This window comes from Falco rusticolus, chromosome 7 (genome assembly GCF_015220075.1).
Source record: "Falco rusticolus isolate bFalRus1 chromosome 7, bFalRus1.pri, whole genome shotgun sequence".
NCBI lineage: Eukaryota > Metazoa > Chordata > Aves > Falconiformes > Falconidae > Falco > Falco rusticolus.
In genome coordinates, this window is record NC_051193.1 from 35,513,895 (window position 1) to 35,538,594 (window position 24,700).

The 24,700-nt window shown below is 38.4% G+C and overlaps 1 protein-coding gene across 1 annotated transcript in view; it reads right to left on the bottom strand.

Annotated features, from left to right (window-relative positions):
* Positions 1-6,933: 6,933 nt before the first annotated feature.
* Positions 6,934-24,700, bottom strand: part of TDRD9 (tudor domain containing 9) — a 58,650-nt gene continuing 40,883 nt past the window's right edge. The window contains 14 exon segments of the mRNA XM_037393947.1: positions 6,934-7,731; positions 9,008-9,080; positions 11,927-12,036; positions 13,105-13,243; positions 13,936-14,032; positions 14,191-14,300; positions 14,678-14,748; positions 15,765-15,926; positions 16,363-16,623; positions 18,523-18,613; positions 20,373-20,493; positions 20,496-20,589; positions 21,988-22,099; positions 23,744-23,772. Of these exon segments, the coding sequence (XP_037249844.1) occupies positions 7,642-7,731; positions 9,008-9,080; positions 11,927-12,036; positions 13,105-13,243; positions 13,936-14,032; positions 14,191-14,300; positions 14,678-14,748; positions 15,765-15,926; positions 16,363-16,623; positions 18,523-18,613; positions 20,373-20,493; positions 20,496-20,589; positions 21,988-22,099; positions 23,744-23,772 (1,560 nt within the window). The 3' untranslated portion in view covers positions 6,934-7,641.

Consider the following 24,700-nt stretch of genomic DNA (forward strand, 5'->3'; position numbering starts at 1 on the left):
AGATATGCATCCTCTGTGCTGTTCACTTCGCTATTATGCAGTCTGATATTTCACTACGAGACCAAAAAAAACCCCAACTAAACCAAACAACACCAAACCCAGAAAACCAGGAGAAAAAAAAAAAAAAGAGTTATGCAAGTGTTGAAATATCGCTGACAGCTGTACTGTTCCTTTTTGAAACACAAGCATCCAGGGAAAAAGTCACCCCCGGGTGTTTTAGTCTCCGTTTAGGAAGAAAACAAATTGAGAGAAATGATTTTAAAAGATTGCTGAAAAGACTGAAAAACGCTCCATGGAGTGCATGACTACCAAATACAGGAGGAAAAAGAAAACCACCACAGTGGTGCGTTTGTGTAATACCTGGGGCTCATCGCTCTGACTGGCAAGGAGAGAGGAGCCAGGTTTCCTAAGTGTTGCATGAAAAGGACATGAACTCATCCAACCACGAGAAAAGTTTCGACTACAGTTCTTTGGAAGAGAAAGTAGACTCTGCCCTTTGTAGAGGATAAGAGGAAACAGACACCTGCATTTGGAGCATACTGTTGCCTCCCTCCTTCCCCTGAACAACCCCACTTCTCTCTGTCCCCAGGGGACTCACCGGGAGGGAGTCCTTGGTGACTTGGGAGAAGGAGTGAAGGCCATAACCCTTCAGGAAGGCATTCCTGCCCCACTCACCTCAACCTGCCTGCTGCTCACCAGTCCGATGGCAAGCCCCGTGGTGAGCACCAGCACCCAAGCTCTGCTTTCTGCCCTTTGGAAAAGGGCCCAGGGTACCCCACTGGCTCAAGAGTCATGACCTCCTCTGCATGCCAAGGAACTGCTGCCAGCACCTCCCCATCGTGGGGATGTAAAGTCACGAAGAGGGCGACCCACTGCCCTTGAAGGCAGGGCCTCTGGGAGGTCCTGTCCCTGTCCCACGGGATGGAAGAGCTCCCTCAGCAGAAGGAGTGAGCACCATACCCTCTCTTTCACCAAGGGATTTAAGTCATCGCATCTATCCGACTAGACATTTCTGGCACTTGAGTGTCTGATGCTTCTGTATTTAGCTTTCAGAGGTGAGAAACACCTGCCCACGTGGCTGTGCTCAGCACCTAAGAAAAGAACAATCTCTCTACAGATTCACCAGATAACCTTGGTGGTTGCCTCCTCCCTCAGCACTCCTTGGGAGGATTTATATATACCTTTCTTGTCCTCATACAGACTCTTTGCCTCAGGTCTCTCAATTATTAGACTCTTTGGAGTTCCCTCTGCTTTTCTCCACGTCCTTTTACAGAAAGGAAACTCCACATCAAGCTTTATATTGATGATGGGTTTTTGATTTTTCTGTTCGGTTCTATCACTTTCTACAGGCTAAAGTCAGACAAAAAGCCCCCCGTTACTATGCCCCTGAAAATGTGCTAATTACTTTCCAAAATCAGTATCTAACTCCCGTCACAGTCTATGCCGACACTTGCATAGTTTGAACTGTGATCCTGTCATTTATCCTATAGGACTCACATGGCCTTTTGGATATTTGTACGTAGCCCTGTATCTCAGTTCAGTCCGTTTTGAGGAGCGTGGCAGATGTGCACAACCCTCAGCATGGCATGCCGTTGGTTTGAAAGCTATACAGGGGAATGGAGCCTTAAGGACATGCTGTCTCGTTGAAGACTTCAATATTTCAGAGGTTCCAAGGATCAACCCAGGTATCTCCAGAGCTGCAACAGACAAATTTATCCAGAGACGCTCCCCTTGCCCCCACCTGCATTTAAGTGAAGGCTAGCTGCTCCTTGCCCGATAAAATAAAACTGGGAGTGGGGGTGGGGGGCAGCGCTGAAAACCTCACTGTTTGGTTGCACACAATGGTGGTTTTCTTTCCCATAATTATACAAATACTCCACAGATCTCAGTTTTAGAGCAAGGTCTTACCTTCAGTTAGCAAGCCGCAGCATTTCTGCACTTTCTGCAAGGCAGCTCTTTCCCCCTTGGACCATCATCTGTGCGGCTGTCTGAACCAGCAGTATGCAGAGGGAAAAAGAAAATGTCTTCTTCCAGCTTGCTTCTGCTGCTGCTTACCCTTTTCCATGTTCTAGACAACTACACTATGAATTCTTTAAAGCAGGCCTAAGGTCATTCAGCATGGAAGATGAGTCCATCACCTTCATAAATACTAGTCAAACAGATCAGAATTTAAATACTAGAAAAGGTCATTATGATGCTATAGGGTAAACTGTGCACCACAAACTGGAGAACATACTGACAGTCTTAAACACCCATCACAGACACAGGATCAGCAGTCCCTTGTTCATTACGGACAGGCCCACACAAAATTATGTAAAATAAAACCAGAAGCACGTCCTGAGATCTCTTGGTCCTCAAAGCTATCCCAGTCCTTGACTGGCATTTAACTCCTGGAGGCATTAGCCCTTCTCATGTTTAAAATCAAATTTCCCTCATTACAGGCACTCATCTCTCAGATAACGGGTAACAGGCGGCTTCAACCTTGTCTACACATGCTTTTGGAAAAGCCTCTTCATCACAGCATCACAAACAGGTTGAGGTTGGAAGCACCTCTGGGGGTCATCTTCTCCAACCCCCTTGCTGCCCAGGACCATGCCCAGACAACTTTTGAGTACCTCCAGGGTTGGAGCCTACACAACCATTCTGGGCAACCTGTGCCAGTGTGTGGTCACCATCACAGTGCAAAAGTGTTCCCTGATGGTCAGGCAGCACGTCCTGTGTTTTAGGTTGTGCCCATTGCCTCCCGCCCTTCCACCAGGCACCACTGAAAAGAGTTTGCTTCAGTCTTCCGCATGTAGTTCATGTACATTGATAAGATCCCCCTTCAACCTTCTCTTCTCTAGGCGTGAACAGGTCCCAGGTCTCTCAGCCTTTTCTCACAGCAGAGATGCTCCAGTCCTTAATGATCTTAGTCACCCTTGGCAGGACTCTCTCCAGTAATTCCTACCTCGTACTTTTTCATAGTCTACAGTTGAGTATTAACAAAAGAGATGATGTTTAGCAAAATATCCTCTAAGTCTCTTCAATACAAGTCTAGAGGACACTGAAATCTGAGCATTTTCAACACACTGGTACTCCTGCCACTGCTGCCACCTGTCCAAACTATACACTGTTTGTTTTCAAGAGAAACCTTCCTGAAAAATGCCTGTAGATATCTGGAATTCTGGTGGTGGGTTTTTTTGTTGTTTTGTTTGTTTGTTGTTTTGGTTTGGTTGTTATTTTGTTTTTTGGTTTTTTTTTGTTTTTTACATAACTCCTAACACTGAGATCAGAAAAGATCTTGCTTTTGTGTCTTTCCAGCCCTCTTCTCTCAAAACCTATCTTTCTGGAAACTACCTTACCCTGAAACATTTAGGGATACAGGAAAAATACAGACTTAATTTCAGTGGCAAAGAATAATTAATATACTTATTTGAAGAAAGAAGAAGAGTATTGATGCTGAATGCAATCAGCTGGCTTGGGCTGACCCAACACTGTGTGTGTAATAGCTTAAAAGAACTCATTATGAACATTCTTTCCCATGAACAACATATGAACGTATAGGGACTATGAACATATTTTCTTGTCATTGAAGGGCAGTAGTATTATCATTGTCTCTTGGGGCAAGAATGACAGCTTTCGAACCAAGCCTGAAGTTGTTCAAGCCCAACAAATTCTACACCACTGTGTCATGGTTTAACCCCAGCTAGCAACTAAGCACCACAGAGCTGGCTCACTCACTGCCCCCCCAGCAGGATAGGGGAATCAGGAAAATGAAGTGAGAAAACTCTTGAGATAAAGACAGGTCAATAGGTAAAGCAAAAGCTGTGCACACAAGCAAAGCAAAACAAGGAATTCATGCACCACCTCCCATGGGTTGGCAGGTGCTCAGCCATCTCCTGGGAAGCTGGGCTCCATCATGCATAACCTGTACCTGGGCAGACAAACACTGTAACTCTGAATGTCCCCCTGCTTCCTTCTTCTTGCCTCAGCTTATGTATACTCAGCATGACACCCCATGGTATGGAATACCCTTTTGGTTAGTTTGGGTCAGCTGCCCTGCCTCTGTCCCCTCCCCATTTTTTGTGCCCCTCCAGCCCTCTCGCTGGCAGGGTCTGAGAAACTAGAAGTCCTTGACTTAGTATAAACATTACCTAGCAACAACTACAAAACCATCAGTGTTATCAACATTACTCTCACACCAAATCCAAACCACAGCACTGTACCACCTACTAGGAAGAAAGTTTATCCCAGCTGAAACCAGAACACACTGTCTGTTGCGATACCCTCACAAAGAGAAACTGACTGATACAGCACATTTATCGCTCCGTTTAAGGCTTCTCGAATTTCCTCCACTCACAGGGTTCATACAGTGCATCTCTTGAACTGTAGTTCCAAACACATGCTCTATGATTTTTTATTCTTATTTAATGATCTGAAAACTAAACTAATAGGCTGGCAAGCAAAAAAATCTTCTGTGACTCTCCCTTGTTCTAATCCAGCTGTAACCAATCTAAGTAGTAATCTAGGAAAAACAGTAAACCAAAAGAGAATCTGAGGTCTTCACCAAATCTGCCATCGGCTCAAATAATTCATAAACTGAAGTTCTTTCCAGATACTAATTTACAGAAGAAATGAGAAGTCACTTATCACACAGCAACTACATTTTTTTTTTTTAGGATGTATTTGTCCAGTCACATCCAGCTACTGAGGTGCGTACACCCCATGTTCTAGTTGGAATTCTTCTGGCCCAGCATATTTATATTTGCACAGCACAACTGCACCCTGGAAGTCATATGCTTCCTACGAAGACCTGAGCGCAGACTACACCAGCTGTGCCTCCACCTCCTTGCAAGTGCAGAATCCTACACAAGCAGTTCCAAGGCAGCAGAAGAGAGTAAGGCAAGAAACACAGACTACATATCCTGAACAACACTCTTTAGACTTAGTTAAATGACATCTCATTCTATTAGTGATCACCCGTGCTATGTAATTCTACTATTGCTGATTTCAGAATGTCTCAATCACAGATGGCATTGTTAGTCTGACCTATTACGGCAACTTTAAAACAATATGTAAACAATATTCTCCAGCCTTCTATTTGCCAAAAAGAAATGCCTGAGAAAGGATAAAAAAATAAAAAAAAAAAAAAAAAGGTATTCTTTCAGAGTATTTTCTCAGGTTCTGGAATTCAATAGGGTAGGGAGTTTGAGTTTCTCAATTTTAAAAGCTATCAAAGGACATGCCCTCCCTGGAGTTTTGATTCCTTTTTGTATTTGTGTATTTCGTTTCTAGCACAGCCTGCAGCAGTAAATTCCAAAATTAATTACGTGCAACAGCAAAAAAATGCTTTTGATTTAAAACTGTTACCTGATTTCATTTCAGCTGTAGGGGAAAGCATGAATAATAGCGAATGCACACATTTTCAGACTTGAGAAGCAACTACCAGTACAATCTGTCACTATATCATGACTACTGCAGACATTCAAGAGGGTTAACCTGACCATTTATAGATTCAAATATTTCTACCTTGGACTCAGTGATGGAAGAAATACATAAATGTGGAAATCACTAAAAAATCATGGTAAGGGAAATCTCATTCTGCTATATGTTGGCGAGCACCTGGAGATAAGAGGAATCTTGACAAGCAGTCATGGCTTTTTTCTTATGGAAGTAACCCCTGGAACACACAAGGTCGACTGGGATTATGCCTATAGCCATGCAAAGATGCTACTATATTACAGAATACTTCTTTCTCCAGTGCTCCATAATCTTAACCTTGAAAGGAGAAATCCTGAAGCTGTTTACCTTAAACTTGTCTAAGTGATTTTGCAATGCTGTTGAAAGGTAAATCAAACAACAAAACACAACTGCTGCTTTTAAAACGTTAATACTACATTTTCATCGGGCAATAAATAACATTTCACAGCAAGGCTAACTTGTAACATTTCCTTCAAGGATAATTTGTCATGTATCACGTCTGCAGGCACATGATGTACCCAGACAAAACTGGGAGCTCTTCAGATTTAATACACAGTTCTCATTTCTCAATTGACATGGGGCAGGTTATGGGTTACTGGGCATGCGGTGGAGTTAGCATTATTTACTCCTCTCATCATAAGGACGAGAGTAGAAACCTTTCGGTTTTATTATGACATGAGCGATTACAGAGAGCACCTGTTTTGTACTGAAAGCGTAACAACGCGCAGCAGACCTTCCCGGGAAGCAGCAGCACGCCTGTAACCCGGCAGATGGCAGCGCCCACACACCGGGACGCGCTGTCAAGAGAATCGAAAAATGTTTTTGGAAAAACAGTTCTATTCCTCTCAACTCTCAGTTTCAGTGTTGCTTATGAGGAATCACAGTGAGTTACAGTATTTATATCACGCCTTTTGCTATTACCAAGTTACCTTTGCCTACAGAAATTCCCATCATTAACAAGCAAAGATTTGACATTCTGCCTATTTCATTTGCTCCTAAAGGTGTTTAACTGCAACACTTGATTTGCATACAACATACCTGAGAAATACCGTTGTCTAAGCCACTGAGATGCCATTTTTCTATTAAACCTATGTCACTATATGAATTATGATTTTTTTTTCTAATTCACAAGGATTATGGGTCTAAGGAAGTAACGCTTATTATGAAGCTACTGAAATTGCCTATTACTTAGTTGCCCCTCTGTTTCAGTACAGCCTAAAATAATTTCTTACTTTAAACATTCCCTTATTTTCCCCAAATCTGCCACTTTTTTTATGGTGACCATTGATTCCATCCGTTCTTCAGAGGATGACTGGATATTAAGTAATCTTCAAATCACTGAGTGAACAGTGAAAAGACTACTACTTTTCCATATACTATTTTTGTATTCATCCATTTCATGAATGCAATCACATACCATTAATAAATAGATTTAGCTTTCATTAAGCATGACCGCACAACAGAGGAGACAAATACATTTTATTTCAATTTTGCATTTTCTTCTGAAACCACTGACCTAATTTTTAGGACTGAAGAACTCACAGGTAAAAATCTGAGGAAAGGATGAAACAAAGGTTTTGTGAATACATCCTTCTGCTATACAGGAAAAGAAAACATATGTTACATTTTGCTGTATGAAACATTAATGGAAAAATTGTATCCAGTATAGGAAGGTTTAGTTTGGATCAGAATATAACTCAGATCATCAGTTTCCTCTGACTTCCAGGTTTCTGTTAAGAAAAACCCCAAACACCTTTGTAGTATGGCTTTTAAAAAAATTAACAACAAAAAAATGGGAAAATGCAACTTGCTGCTGAAGACAAAAAGACCATGCCCATGGCTTATGAGCTTTTAGATGGAAAATGAACAGCTACATCTAGATTTACTTTGTCTTTCACATACCTTGTGAGAAATCTGCTCGGAAGTATTATTAACAAGAAAACTGCATCCAGCTTTAACATCAGTTTGTTTTATGAATGAACTTGTCTGCTCTAGGTCAGCAAACCTTAACTGTTAAAAAAAAAAACCAACAATTAACATACTCCAAACTGTGTTTTAGCCCACTTCATGCTATCTTAAGGAACAGTTTTGTAAAACAAGCATCCAAAGGTTATATAGAAGACAGAAGTAGTTTTTAGACTAGTTGTAATACCTTGTCCTCTGAAAGACTTCTAGAAATACTTAAACATTCAACTTAACAAGCTTATGTAGCTGATAATTTATTCTCTCATGCTGCTTTTCAGACTTGTCAATAATACACTGAGAATCCACCTAATCAAAAGAAGCAAGATGAAAGTCAGAATGCATTCTTAATAATGACTTCCTATATAACATTAAGGAAAAGAGTCTTCAAAAGTTTTGACAGTTTCAAACCATGCAGGAATTTTAAATCCGTGCCACACGTTTCAACATAAGAGCCAGTACTATAAAATACTGTATCTCACTGTTTGCCCGAGTCAGAATAATATACCACAATCAATTCCAAAGCATTATAGGTAATATTTTATGTGATGATGTAAGAAAGATGTCCTGAGATTCTTCAGACTTCAGAGGCAGCTGGGAAAATCCTGATCCAAGGCCTATATTATTAACTTGTAATAAAAGCTAAACACCAGTATAACTGTATAGGAGATTATCTTCATAATACCAGGGATAACTGAATTTGAAATATGGAAACAGAAATAATTACTGCCTTAACTCAAAGTATGTCACAAGAACTAAGCCCTCAGTGAACGACTACTAGAAGAAGTAAGTGCACTTGTGTACTTGGTCACTGTTGTCAATCTTTTCAACAGGAGAGACGTAACTCCCTCATTCATGTGCCTCAGAGTGGGACAGACACAGGGAGGGTGCGTGCAGAAATCTTACTCCTGCACTCAATAAATCCATGCCTCTTTTTTAATTAAGACAATGCACTTGTTCATCAGGAAATCTAGTGGCCTGCAGAGGCCCTTCCAGAAAGAAAGGCAAGATCTCAAACCAAGTAGGGTTTTGAGAAAACTGCCCTCCTAATCTGATCCCACCACATGCATTCTAAAGCAAGCCATATTTCTACCTGCTTAAAAGGGAAAAGCCACCTGAAAGCACAGCAACCCAAAACAAAACTAAAATGCACTGCATTCAGACAAATCCCAAACAAGAAAAACTTATCCATCTTCTTCTGTTAGGCCATGGTTGCTGAACAGAAAGAATACAAAATTTTAACTTCCAACAAACGTAAAGTTGCCTTTACAACCTCTCTCAACTTAAAAAACCTGAAATGTTCTGTTTGAAAAGGCTAAGTATTTGTATACACAAAGTTATCGTGTATGTATATGGATACACAAACAAGTGAAATACAAAAATAGGGTATCAATAGAGACTGATGTATACACAACAGTTCTTATACCTTAAAAATTCAACTCTACAGTGCTTTCAGTATTTTTCAGTTTAATACTCAAAAATGACACCCTTCCAAAGGAAACTGTCCCTTTGACCACTCTTAACTGTACTGGGGTACTCCAACTACTCTTCTTAAGGAAAAAACCAATTATCTTTATACCCTTACCTGATTCCATGCAAATGGCTTCTCATATGACGTAGGAACAATTACATCCCGAGGTTTTGATTTGCAAATTAAACTGAAATTACACAAAACCAGCCTTAAGAAATAAAACTTGTATTTAATTAATTATAAAAAGGAATTTTTATATTAGATACAATTAGGCATTTACAAGGTGTCTGTGCTGAAGGGAATCTTACATTTCCTTGTTAGTCCAGTTTGATTTGTTCACTTCTCTGTACTTTGCCCCTCTAGCGTAAAAAGTCAAAACCCAAATTTTCATAGGGACATTAAGTGTATCAGTATGTATTTTCTTTTAAAGAAAACAATGATTTATTTGTTTTTAATTCACAAAGTACTAGAATTTGCAACTGCCATTTATTCTGCAAGTCTTACGCATGCTTATTCACTAGGAAGTATAATCCAGCTATTTTTAGGATATTTTGTTTTGCATGACAACTCAATTACCATAGATTGCCTGTCTGCTCTAGTTACTTCCTCAAGCTGTGCCATGTACAACAGTAGTAGACTTTAATTAATTCTGTCTAAATGTGTTTTTCAAACAGTGATTTTAGTCTTAAGCAGTGGTGACATTGTAAGTACAACTACCTTTCGAAAAATAGGAAAAAGTTACGAAGACTGTCCAGGCTAAATTTTTACCTACATACTCTTTATTAATAAAAGGTTAGCATTTTTCCAAGACAAAAAAAAAGTACAATCAGAAAAAATATTCAAAACGAATAAAGATCTTACACAAATGAAAAGAAGACACCATGACAGTAATCAGATTGTCTCTTCATGCAAAAAGGTAAAAAATATAAAATAAGATAAAATTAAAACATTAGAAAAAGTAGCCACAGGATTACTGGAACAGAATCAGTGAAAGTACAAAGATTCAAAGAGAGAAAATGCTACCACAGAAACGTATAAAACCCTAAAGGAAAAAAAGCCCAGAATGTTGAGAATGACTTGAGTCAGGCAGTCAGCACTGACTGAACTGGGGAACACGCCGCTGGGGAACACACACTGAGGGCCTGCACAGGCTGCTCCTTCCGTTCCCGACTGGCTGTAAACGTCTGAACAATCAACCTACAATAGGTGCCCAAACCAGTCGCAAGCATCCACATGTCTAAAGAAGGAGCAGTGACATTTTTGTGCCTTCAATCTAGCATGTAAGCGTTGATGTCCAAGCACAAGCTCCTACTATTGTCACAGTCACCTTCCGAGAGGTTTTGTTTCTTTCTGCCTATCCACTTTTCTTGACTTCTCCATACACTTGTTTCCACATGAATCACGCAAGCAAACTTAATTCAGCTTTGAAGTCTAAACATGGTAATACATGGCAGTGTCCAAAGGCAATGCAGACACCAACTGGCCTGAGGTACTTGGACACAAACAGGAAATTAAATATTGCATCAGTGGTACACTCAGCAGCTGGCATTTTACCAGGAGTTTTGCAGACATTAGTGGCGAACAGTTTACCAGCAGCCTGCACTGGTGCCCCTTAAGCTGACAGCACAAGCAGCGTGCATCTCTGCATCTGTGATGCATCTGCGTCACAGCCTTTACGAAACTGTACCACTTTCTGGAGGCACCCATAAGCCACTGCAAGAGCTGGCTTGAAGCTGCCATGACTCAGAGAGAAAAGCAGCTGACCCACTGGCAGCACACACAGTGTAACACCCCCAAAAATAATCATCTTGTTCCCTTGTCATATCCAACATGTCTGCTGGTCAGCTAACATATAGCTCCACATCTTCTAGCATTTCCTTACGCTCTTTTAATTTCACTTCCACTGCCTCAAAGGTAAGGCTGACTCCCCCTACACTTGTTAATTCACTAGAAAATGCACCACAGTACTTTCTTATAAGTTTTGGAAATAAGAAATATGGGTACTTGCTTTCAACTAAAGACCATGTAAGCTTTTTCACAGATGGAAAGAAAAAAAAAGAAAAGTCAACTGAGTGAGTACATTCAAAAACAAGAACAACCTGAAAACTCAGCATAAACAGCTACTCTGACAATCATTTTGATAACCTAGGGTAAGGGCAGCTAAGCTTAAAAGCTTCTGATCTTTATCAACATGAGGAGCTGCCCCACTCTGGCATACAGTTACTTTAGAAAAGCTCTGCTGGCAAAAAAGGGCCGTATTTCAGAGAGGAGGCCAATCCTGGAGGGCATAACATAACTTAATTCATAGCTGAGCCACAGCTTATTTAAATCTGTTCGGTACACAGCCAGGTAAGGATGAAAAGAGTCTACCGATGATACAGACAGCACTGAAATGCACACTATGTTTACAAACAAGCATGCTCAGCAGTGGCAGACATTAGAAGGAGCTGTTACATGGGATACTTCATTGAACTAGCTCCCCCAAACACTTCATCAGGACTATCTGCACTGACTCACTCGTCTTTTCAGAACCACTGCTTCAGTTACAAGAGGCCTGCTGGAAAAAGAGGCTGGTGGCTCTACTCCAATTCATTAGTTAACCTGGAAGTTCCAGCAATTAACTGGGCCAACACCTATGCTACACAGGTCTGTTGAGGAAGGAAAGGCAGCAGACAATTCAAATTTCATGTACAGGGTGAAAGAACTGTAAATCCTTCCGCACTCTTATGCCATGGGACTTTATTAGCTTTGTCCTGGGTGAATGAAGCAAAGATACACCTCAGAACCTGCAGAACAGGTTTTACAGTCGAAGTTATATGACTCTTAAGTGATCAGGCTTCCCTGAAGAACCAGTGCTTCCACATGAAGTCTAAAGTTGAGTATACCGCTTTACAAATAAACAAAGTAAATGAAATGCATCATTAAATGTGAACATGTATTTCTTCCCCAAAGCCTAATCTGAGCTATGCTTCAAGCAATCATTTGTTTTTGCTGAGACTGAAACAGAAGATCTTATTTCTACAAAATTATTACCATAGAAGTTTCTGACGAACGTTTTCCTGCAGCTGTGTCATCCTCTCTTGCCCAGAAGGCGCTGCACATTCAGAAAGCACCTGATTAATGGCTGTCCTCAGGACATTTATCTGCAAAAATACCAGTAACTAAATATAATGCACTCTATACCAGCACTATTTTGAGTTGGTTGTTGCACCCATAGCACTGAGCTTCAACTGGAATGTTATTGACATAAGCAAAAACATCTGAAGCTTTAGAAACACTTCTTGCTCCAGATGCATCTCTGCTGGTCAAAGACATTAACATTCAGCCACTTGATATCACAGTCTTCAAAGGTTACTCAGATAGGCCATAAAACATACAGGCTACCACTTGCCTGGATATTTTGAACACAGAATTCCTTCTGTAAAAGTTTTAAGGATTTTTCTCTATCTGTCCGTAATTTTCACATGCACAACAGCTTGGAGTTACCATTCTGGCTAAGGTGTCGTGAATTTAGACATCACCCACACAAGTCACTGCTTTCAGAAAACAACAGCTCACAGATATGTGCACCAGCATGTTCGCTGTGTCCTTAAAATGCATCTAGAAAGCACTGGTCATCACCTAACATACCTGCTCTGTACGCAGAAACTAATCAGGGCATGTGAGGTCCTTCACCGTCTAAAACACATCTCAATGTGAAGCACAGGTCAAATACAGTTTACTGTCCTGCGTAACAGAGCACATGCTTTCCTCACACATACTTCCTTCTGACAGATCTCTGTCTGCAAGCTGCAAAAAGGCTTTAATGAGGAATAAGGGTTTTTTATTGTTTGTTTGTTTGATCTGCTTCTAAGGAAGCAGCTTGATACAGATGACTTATCAGACCTGTAAAATCAAAATGAAGACTGCAAACCAGTAACGTTAGGCTGATCAGTAAAACCTGCAATAACTAAGAACATAAACAAGTACTGACATCCTATTAGTGCAAAATCGAAGCTTTTGTTTTGAAAAATGTACAATGTATTGCGCTATAGCCTTGTATTTTGTTCAGAGTGTATGGAGGGGGTAACTTTTTTTCTGATAAGATTCCAAGGTTATAAACAGACAGTACACTTAAAAAATCCAAACCCACACTCTAATAGTTAACAAGCTCCGATGCAACAAATTTTACTTCATTCCTACTATAGCAAAAATTCTTAGGCATGTTTTACCTCCAAGATGTCTTCCACTCCAAAATGCACATCAAATGTCAGCTCCATGTCATTTTCTGGTAGCAGTGGAACCCCACAAGTCTGACTCCCGCCCAAACCACACAGAACACCAGTAAAGCGCTTTCCACTTTTATCAACCCTATACAAAAAAGAAAGAAAACAGTCTTACCTAGAGATGATGAAACTAAACTTATACGAAGACAGACCTAAATGAACTTGTCTAAGCCATGCCAAGCAAGATGGAGGTGTTTTAAAGAAGCTAAAACAACTGAGAGGTATTCACACCTAGTCATACTGTTTTGTTGTTGGAGTTTTTTTAATATAGTGATTAAACAAAACTAAAATTCCGGTTATGAAAACATATACTTGTAAAACTTGAAAAAAATCATACATATGCAAAATGAAAGTTTAATTAAAGAAAGCAAGCTTCACTATGTTGAAATTACAGTCTACATACACAAGAATTTTTTTTCAAAAAACAGCAATGCAACTGCCAGAACTTGTGGTTTTACAAAAATCACACAAGTTCCTTTCCTCATGTAGGTTTAAAACTTGCGTAGTTCTACAGTTCACCTGCCTAGGCTTCCAGCACGACTAGCAGGACCTGTATTGCCTTGTTGTGAGTCTAGAGGCTGCAGCACCCATTCTTAACTACAGAAAGGAAGTTATCTTAGCTACGTACTATGCTAAAACTGATAAAAGATAGAAGAATTACATGAACAGGAAGAGAATACACTGAATGCTGAAAGCAGAGCAAAAAAACCTCACCAGTTAGTGAGGGTCCTAAAAAAAAAAAAGAAAAAAACACCACTTCTAAAAATGCATGAATACCTGAGTTCTATAGCAGGAGCAAACAGCATACTGAGAAGTGCAAGCAGGCCAGGAATAGGAGGCATCAAAGATGCTTCCCCTAACAACACAGCAGATCCTGTCACAAAAAATCCCCAAAAAGCTTAGGAGTATTAATGAAAACGAAACCTCAAAAAGATGTAACTTAGAACTACAGTGACATATTTACTCATAGAACTATTCATACAAAAACCACAAGTCTAGACAAAATGTCCAAACATTTCTGTTAAGCATTACCAGTCTCATTTGTTAATAAAGAAGCAGCAACCAACAACTGCTGAAAGCAATCTTGTGGAGCATCATGGATGACAACAGAATTTATGCTGTTCTTTTGTATGAAACCACTTCTAAGGAGAAAGCAAAAGAAATATTTTCAACATTAAAAAACAAAAAAACCATACAAACATGTAAGAAAATATTTCAAATTCACAATGCAACCACAGTGGATAGCAGTTATTGGGTGAAGATTACCTCAACACCATTTAGCAGATGTATATGTTGGTTAATAAAATCTCTCTGTAAGACATTACCTTTAATAAAACTATTCTTAAAATTTTTCATAGCAATAGCGTGCATATTAATGCAATTCAGGCCTATTTCAGTCTTTTCTACGAATAAAATCTCTGCAAAAATCTGCAAGAATAACTAGGATCATTTTTGCCTATTTATTAAAAATAACAGCTGAGAACATGCCTATAGTTCACAGTAAAAAGTCTTTTTATACCTGGGCTGGGATATTCTAGTCATACCATAGCATTCTACCTCGTAAGGACTGAGTGGACCAAAAAGTGTTACCTTCAAAAAGAGAATGAACAAATGATATTCTAGTTAGCCAGCACCTTGGACCTCTCCAAATCAAAGTCCTTTAAAAATGAAAACCAAAACCGCGTGTATTGAGCAACACTGAATTGATAAATTGGTATCAGCATTTTCCCCCCCCATTTTATGCAAGCTTTGTTTGTTGAGACACCTAAAAAAAAATAATATATTTTCACAGGTGCTTGAGATTCATGACTCTTCTCTGGCATAAAAACCACAAGTTCAGACCTAACAAAATCAGGTCATTTTTGTTTACATGAGCAGATCTTTAGGTGCTGAAAATATCTCACTTTATAAAAGCCAACAGTTAAACAGGATTACTCCTGAGCATGAATAGGTGCTTGAAAGGTTGAAACTGTGAGGTCTGAAATGGGAAAAGAATTATAATGTAGATGAGGCTTTACTTGTAATCAGAATGCAGAACAGGACACACATTTTCACATTTCATATTCCAGCTTTGTAGTGACTAGGTATCTGAAAATACCTAAGTAAGAATAAATTCTGAGTTTGGAACTGGCAGTGGAAGAAACATCCACTGTTTCATTATCATCAGTATCTGCTTAGGAATATCACTAGCTGAGGAAGAATGGAACACTGTGTATAGTAATAACCATGTTTAAATTTTCGGAGAAATTGATAGGGTTGTAATCTTACTTTTTACCTTAGCTTATATAATGAAGGCTATCATGTGTGGAAACATTATGTTTAGTTTTATCTTTATTCTGCAGTGTTTCAAAGTACTGCCTTAGAATGTATTAAGAGTAATTGGTTCACTCAGCTCTTAGGATATACTTCAAAACTGTTAAAAGCTGCAACAGACTAGTCCACTATGCTGGTCCCATTATGGTTTTCTACCAACAGAAAGTATAACGTACTACAAAAGGCATCAAATATGGTTTGGTTATTAAAGGTCCTTTCAGTCTTTATCTCCATTCAAACAGTGTGAGAAGCGGGGTCAATTAATGACATACCAGAAAGAACACTCAAGTTACCTTGTGGGTTGGTGCATTAGATTTACTGTCTGAAAAGCAGTTTAACCACCTTTCAGTTTGACGCTTTTCTTCCTTTCTTGAAGATACAAGCATTTTCTTTTCTTTCTTTGCTTGGTCCAAAAATAATTCCTTGAGCAATTCAAAGATAATAATAATGGAAGACTGTTAAAACCATGAAAAAGCTCCGATTTAAAAACATTTTACAGAAAAGGTCCTATACAAAGAACATGCATACTCGCATATAAATACAAACCCTAATGTTCTTCTCTTTCAGATATGTGAAACATAAAAAGGGAAGACAGTTAAAACTATGAAGCAGTTACACTTTTTCCAAGTTTCAAAAAACAGTGGCACAGTTCAATTGATGCAATTATCTCCTGGGAAAAAAAGGTGTCTCAAACCAGCAACGCTTTTGGCCAACAGCTCATTATGAATTATGCACACACACACAAATAAACTGTCCCATTCAAGTATTAATCTTGTTTAATCCCATGGCACTAGTCAAGACTTCAGCTCAACTTCTCAGAACTTCAGACAGCCTGAGCTGAAATAAATTAGTATAAGCAAAGCAGAAGCAGCTTACTGAATACATACATACCTGTGATTCATCTGATTCTTCTGCTAGCTCAGCATAACATTCTTCAGTAAGTATATCTTGGATATTCACAAGCTTTTCACTCCTTGAAAGATGGAAAACATCCACATGCAGAACACCATGCACAACTGAATTCACCTTCATTAGATTATTAGAGCCATGTACTAGTGAGGCAAATCTCTCGTTAGCAGCAGAAGTCCAGCACTGCCCACGCACAAGAGATTCTGCAGATGGATGCATCTTGCACATCTTGAATTCTAAAGCCTAAAGCAAAACCATGGAAGCCTCAGTAGAGAATCAGCCCAAAAATCTATCATTTTTTTTCAGAATGTTTGAATTAATAGCTATAAATGACTTCATAATAATTGCTGTGGCTTATGTTAATTCCTACGACTGCTTTAAAGCTACTGACATAATTTCTATTCTGTCACTGCCAATGCAACTGCACATTACATCTATCACTTCAATAATGTATACAGTTGCTAATGAATCAGAGCAAACAGAGCATAAATAAAAGATAATTTGGTAGTAGTTCACCATCCACATTAGAATCTTAGGGGTGTAGAAGTGTCTTCTCTGACAAAGGCTTCACAATCCACAGTTCTTTTCTACTAAGGTAACAGAAAACTTGGCAAGACCACTGCAGCTATTCTGTTCCTGGCAGGCAAGAGTAATTAAGCTCTTATTTAACCCCTTTCCACAATCACTATCTGTAATTCTGTCTTCGAATGATTCTATCCAGTCATTAAAACTTGTAATTAAAAGATTAGGCCTAAAGCAGAAAGAGATCCCTTTAATACAAGTGAAGAAAACACAAAAAAGGAAGCTTCTTGCCAAAAGTAATTCTACTTATTTTTTTATTCAATTAAGAAAGAAAACCAAACAAAATTAGCCCTGTCAAGATTTAATACTAAAAAGAGATAAAGAAAATAAAAAATATACTTTTGCTTCCTTTTCCATTCTCATCATTAAACACTTCAGATAAAGTTAGTATGATACACCTGTTTCAAATAGCTTAAAAATATCTGAATGAGGACTGAAAAGCTGCATTTCACTTGAAGTCTAGTTATTTTATTTGTAAAAATAGCTCAAGAGAATTATTTATCTAAAAAATTAGCTATAAAGTCCTTCATATTTGTGTTTCAGATCACTATTTAATTACCAAGACAGTTCTGTCTAAAAATATCCAAGTAAAGCCTATAGTTTAAAGAATAGCAAAGCAGCACAAAGGAAAGACAACCTCTAGCTTTGCAAAATTTAACCAGGTATCCCAAGTGCATTTGTCCTGTAACTAAGTGTAGCAGAGCAGGAGCCTTGATGGTGCAAAAATACTCTGCACAGTAACTGCACGCAAGATACTTGCCACTGTAAACTTGTGCCATGCAGACAAGAAGAGACACTACGCTGCCACTTGCCCATAGTAGAAGCAGCTAGGTTTAAGCAGAGAATGATAGATTAAACTAGTCATTGATGGTTTCTTCTCTCTAGGCTGTACAGACCTCTGCCATTTGCTCAGAGGTTCTTCAGGCTAAAGCAAAGCTGATCTACTGCTCAGCCTGTTACTCCTGAGCTTTGCATATAAGCAGGCAATAGTAGAGGAACCAGAACAACATTCTCCTAGTAGGAAGATCTACTTCTCATAGAACTGATGGACAGCAAAGGAACCAATAACCAAAAGCAACAAGCAGCAGAAGGCAGTTAGAGCAATTTCCTCTCTCCTTCCACTGTTCCTGTAATTACAGGTGGGAAACAGACCACACAATGTTGCCCCTGCAGACACAGGACTCATTCAAACATTCAGCTAAAAAAAACACCCAAAGCGAATACTCGGGTTTTTTTTACATCTCGTCAGGCAGCAAGTTCAGACTTTTGGGGTTTTTTTCCCCTCTAGCACATGCCCCCAAAACCAAAAGGCTGGATAATATTTCTCTACAATCAAATACATTAAATGCAATTCAGTTACACACAAGAACTACTGCTCCGTGCATACACATCTGTGGAAAACATTTATCTACCTATTAATGATTTGTAGGTACTCCCACTAGCAAAACACATGTTTTTTCTTTATTATTCTCAAAAGCATTATGATTTGGTGTGCACTTCTGTTTGCCTGACCAGACACGAAGATACCTATCAAGCAGCAGCAAGTAGGATCACCCCTACCTGGAAGGGATGCTCTCGAAGACATTGTGGAATGTTTTTTAATGTCTTCAAAGGCACTTTTGATCTATTGCCATAATCCACAAAAAAAACCCTGGAAAAAGAATCATGAGAATCTGCAGAGATTCCACAACATTAAAAGTGCTACTTATAACAGCAAGGAAAGGGTCAACCCAAGTTTAAGATTGTCTTGTACTGTAATTATTATCAAATGAAATGCAAGTAAATTCAGACTCTGAAAAACATGCAAATGAAGTCATATCAAAAATAGTAGGTAAGATTTTATCATGTCTATTATTTGATCCTTTGGCTTAAACATCCACTGGTAATGCCAATGATCTGCTAAATCTAGAAAAGGCTTATTTCTCTGAAAGGCTCTCATTCTCTCCCTGCAATTTAATCTGTACAACCTTACTTCTTAAACAGTGAGTGATACTACCTAATAACTACTTTAAGATAAGCAAATACTAACGTGGATCCAGTGATTTATAAATGCAAAAGAGAGAAGAGACTAGCACTGTTATTCACTAGTTTTCCATGACTTTGAACAGATGACAATGTTCAGTATTAACTCTCTAGGGGTGACACCCAGCTATGTTAAGAAATCAAGAAATTCAAAGGAGGAATGGGCTGTGCAAAGGGCAATCTTACAAAAGTAATAATAATAAAAAAAATCTGTCCTGAACTGCTCAAAAGAAAAGTACTGGCCTGAGAAATGAATACTAATCTTTATCTATGGTGCTAATTTCCATAACTAAATCTCAGCACAAAAAGCCAAAGTATTCTGATGAATTTGCTGATGATATAGAACTCTGCAACATAAACAGTGATACAAAAACCAAAACCCCAAACAAACAAACAAACAAAGTCACACTGAATGGACCTGAGAACTCAACCAGAATAGGCAAAACCAGATGGGATGAAGTAAAAGATCACATCCTTTGGAATTTTTAACAATTTCTGCTATAAATACTCTATAACTATTTATAAATTCTAATGATTTGGAAATTACCAAGGAGACAATACTGACTGCAAGATGACAAGAGGTGGCCCCATGAAATAAAAACAACAACCTATGAGAAGGCAAACGTGGCATCTGCCATATGAAATATTTTTGAATGCAGATAAGAAACACTGTGTTGGAAAAGGAATACTAGCATCATTGCAGAAGCAAAAGCAGAACTAAGTACAGGAGCATGTGTAATTCTGCTTCAGAAAACTGAGGTCAAAACAAAATTGGAGTGAGATGGAGACCAGGTGAGCAGAGAGTCAATGCCGTATGTGAGATGAGAAAGACTGCAGCTTGCTTCCATCAGCAAAACTAAGTCCAGTAAGAAAAAAAAGAGGGGAAAACTGCAGGGGAAGGGAAAAGAGGAAGAAAAGTAGAAATACTGGCAGAAGAACAAGCTCAGATGAACTGGCCACAAATGACTTAAAACTACCGATACAACAGGGGCAAGAAACTTACTTTTCAGATGGATCTCAATGTATCTATGAAGAATTGATGGGGCTGCTGCCAGCAATGCAGCACTGCATTCCTTACTGTGCTCTCCAAGTTACTGGAGATTTTAGTCTTTCTTTTGTTTTGCTCTGCTTCAGCACACAAAATACTTTACTGTATCAACAACAGCCTCTCAATTTAATACTAAAATATTCCTGTGTTCTGGAAAAAAATAATTCATCTGTTCTAGCAGCATGCTATTAAGGTTTTATTTTAGTTCTAGTTCTACAGATTTCTTTACTGGAATATTTATAATTTGAATGAACACAGTGCTTTGTAAAAAATAAAAGCATAGCTTGAAGACTGTTAACCCAATTACATCCTACCAATTCAGTATGACATAATCTATTACTGTACCTCAGCAAAATCTTCACAAACATGCAGAATACTAGCTCTATAGTATACTCCATTTTCCACATCAGGGAATGGTGCCAGACAAATCAAGCCCGGATGTGGATACACTGGCAAATCATCAGGTTCTGGCAGTTGATTTCAGTAGTTAGAGCCTGGAGTACAGTCCTGTTTTTTTCATCTGTCCTGTAACCCCAGAAGTGTCCAGCTTCTACTACCTGAAAGTATAAAAATTAGACAATATTGGATTTCATATTGTTTTATTCTTCTACATCAAATACAAAACACATCTAAGCAAAACACATGAAAGCACTTCTACTCCTGACACACACAGAGAAATGTTCTCATCCTGCAGTACTGCAGTGAGGCATTTCTCTCATAATTAGACATTATTTAAAAATGTTTATTTGCTGTGCAACTGCAATACAATTTTCATCTGAATAGATACTGATGTAAGCATTACTAAATCAGAAAGTTAAGACACTGCTTCCATTTTTCTAAACCAAATTAATGTGCACAAAGGTATACAGTTATTAGACAGATACATACAGATATGGTGCACTTTTCTTGTTAGTGAAAGAATACCAGTTAGCTATGTTTCTCAGCAAGTCAGCACTGTTACTGTTATAATTACCCATCCTTTAGGAAACTGAGAAGAACACACCACTATTTAAATCAAATTGAACAAAGTAAGCAATCTTTTCAAATGGCTTACTAAACTCATGTAACATTTCTGATCTTGTATCTAATGCTCATGATAAAAAAAGAATCTTTATTTACAATACATACGATCATTAAATCTGGTGTATTAAATAGAAGAAGCATAGATAGCTATGTGATTGGAATACATCTGATCAAATCCATGAACATTTTTGATCCAAGAGGCTTAGCTGAATAAAATGAAGAAAATATTCTTTTCTGCACTTGCAAAACATGTCACTACTATCAAGAGTTGTTTTAATGCTTCAGCCTATAATTTCCACTACCAGTGGTTTGGATTTTAAAATTTATTTTTATTTCAGCAGCATACATATTGCTTGCTATTATTCAATTTGTTGAGAAGATAACGGTTAACACAAGATATAAATATTCTCAGCTTCAGAAATGAGAAGTCATATATATGTACATAATTTTTTCCTAATGCACTCTCTCTTATGCATGCAATATTTTCCCTGAATGAACATACAGTATTGTTAATTCCTCTCATTTATCACCTCTAGTTTCTGAAGAAATTGCCACTTAATAACCGCCAGGTAAACGGCCCAAATACCTACTGATTCTCGTTTCTACAGTGTACACAAATATACTACCTCTCCCTTTAATCCTCTTTACATTTATGCCTATTTCCAGCTAATATTTATTGCCAACAAATCCCACAATTTTTTAATGTGCAAACAGATTTCAATGTTTGCAATTTATTTGCAACATGCAAGTACTGTTTAACAACTACTAAAAGTAAAACCCAGAATATTCTCCATACCTCTTACAGATACCCCTGTGCTAAAAACATTATTAGCACCCACTCTTTTAATTTAAGCTTGTCAGATACTCATTTCTGCAAAGTTATCTAGGTACTGATTATTAGATACGACAATTCAGGTACAGAACATTCTTACCTCTGTTATCTTGATGCACAGATAACTACCTGGGATCACCTCTGGCTGCTGCAAAGCATCAAATGGAATCTCCACAGGCCCCACTGTCTGCTTCTGACAGTCCACATACACTCTAAAAAGTGTATTGAATGAAGATGCTAAATACTTCACTCACAATCAAAAACTCAAGAGTTCTTTTTTTTTTTTTTTTTCTTTCATTTGCTTCCCAAGGTGTCCCTAGGGCATGTTTATGTACCTAACGATTTTTATTTAGAAATACATTAATTCAATTAGAACATAAAATAACCAAGCAGAACCAGAATACTATGGAGAAACAAACTGTTTGAATTCCACTATGACCAAACACAGAAAGGTACATACCAAGACACAACTTTGCCATCAATTTAATAGAAATCCAAAGAATTAAGGTTAAATAGTGAGACTCTTTGCTATGGCATGCCTTCTAAGCTTATTTTTTAAAAATAAATTAGGTACACTACAGCACAAAAATAAATTCAGCATATTTTTAAAATAAATACAATATTCTATTTAAGTGATAAAAGTTAAAAACTTTAAATTAAGTCTCAGCCTAGGAGACTTCTTTGAGTCCTTCAGGATTTTTCACAAAGATTAAATGCTGTTTTGGCACAGTGAAACTGCTAAATTTTTTTTATTAAGAGTTAAATACAATTCACTGGAAGTATTCACCTGCACATTAAGCTTTCCAGTTGATTCCTGTCTTCCTATTTTAGATTTCTTATTTTAAAATATTAAAATGCCTGCAGGTCAATCAGAAGGCAGGTGGATTACTATTTTAGCAAGTCATTTGCATGACCTGAAGCTGAGAATCAGACAGCATATAGTAACATGTGCCAGATTATTCTAGCAAAAGCAGCTGCAGACCAACTACACTGCATTCTTCATCAGTATTTTCTATTATGCCTCCCCACCTTATGCTGTTACATTTCCCCCCAGTTTCTGTTATACTCCTCCTCCCTCCCTTTCTTTTATGTCCCCAAACGCCACTCCTTATTTATTTTGGTTCTAGCAATCTCAACATTGTCTCTAGCATGACCAGAAATTACCGTGTACATCCCTGTTTCCACATGCCAAAGCCAAATAAACTAGAATCTTAAAAGAAGACAGTATATATTGAGTTCTCTCAATAAAATATCTCTAACTATAAAGAAATATTTAAGACAAACATGTTACTTCTAGTCCTGCAAAAAAATTCTGATCATTTAAAGTTTATACACCTGTTCTTCGAATGTAACATGTCTTCCTTGGTGACACTCCCTGATAACCTAGAAGGGCAGGACTAGCTCCTAGATTTCTGAAGGGTGTTGAAAGTAACTTGTTAACACAGGTCATGAGCCAAACAGGGCTCTTCTGTATCTGCTATTTGTGAACAATGTAGAACTTGTTATGGAAGTGATAATCAACAGCAGCCTGGGCTGGAGCAACAAGGAAAGAGGGGAGCTCAAGGTCCTGAGAATGGGTAAGACAAGTAGCAGAATACACGTCTCAAAATCTAGGACAGCATAGTTGGGGAGTTGGGATTCCATGGGAAGCTGCAGAATCTCCACCTTCAGTGCTTTTTCCAAACCCAAGGGGATGAAGGCCTAAGAAACATGGTCTGAATTCACTGTTAATCCTGCTTTGACCACATCACCAGACTACGTGACTTCATGAGGTCTCCTCCAAACTGAATTATTAAACGATTTTGTTACTCTTCTTCAATTTTAATCCTAAACCCACCACAAACCAACAAAGTTACTGGAACTGCAACACCTTTTCAAAGGCATTCTGTTAAGAATGATGTTCCGGTTAAACATATTGGATTGTAAAGTATAATGCATTCTATAGGTGGTATATAGTCAAGTATAACGGATTATGACTTTAACAGATATGACCAAGGCAACAAGAGTTAATCACTCATTTCACAATTTCGTAAGCTAAACTAGCTTGAAAACTAGCTCTACAAAGCAACAGAATAGCCTTCTCCTACCTTTAACACCTGCCTCACTCAGGAGGCAGATGAGATCCAACATAAAAGGGCACATGCTGTCAAAAGCAAAGCAAGACTACAGCAACACCAGCTTACATCAGTTTAAGGCTGTAGTTTCACAAATATTAATATGCTGCTGCAGCCAGATATCAATTTCTCTATCTTTTTTCCATCATCTCTTACAGGAGATCTTGCTTTAATACAGAATCACAGAATTCCTAACTAGCAAGTTCAAACTCCTAGACGTTGAACTGTTTTTCAGAGGCAATACAACTGTCAATTCTTGAATAATCTGATAAGAAAGAACAGCTTGGTTTTAGAAAATCTTCATATGCCTTGAAGTTACAGTACCAAGATCAGCTGCTGGTCAAAAATATGGTCTAGCTCAGTCTGCAGAAACTGCCTCAAGGCAAGATGATTTAGAGAGACCATAAAGTAGGAGGAATAACTGCCTTCTATCTCTTTGGGACACACCATTAGGAGCATCACATGGCTATAAGAAGACTGCCAAATTGACAGCTTGAGGAACTTGCAGCACTTGTGACCAAGGGGATCACTTATACTGATGAAGACACAGGGCCTACTTCTTCCTTCTTCAAGATAACAAGCAGTTGATATATGAGCAGATCAAGAGTTAAAGTAAATAGCTCCTTAAATCTAACAGTTTAATCAATGTTGCTCTGGCAAGACTGATCTTGTCTTTCTTTCATAAGATTGAGTTGTTTT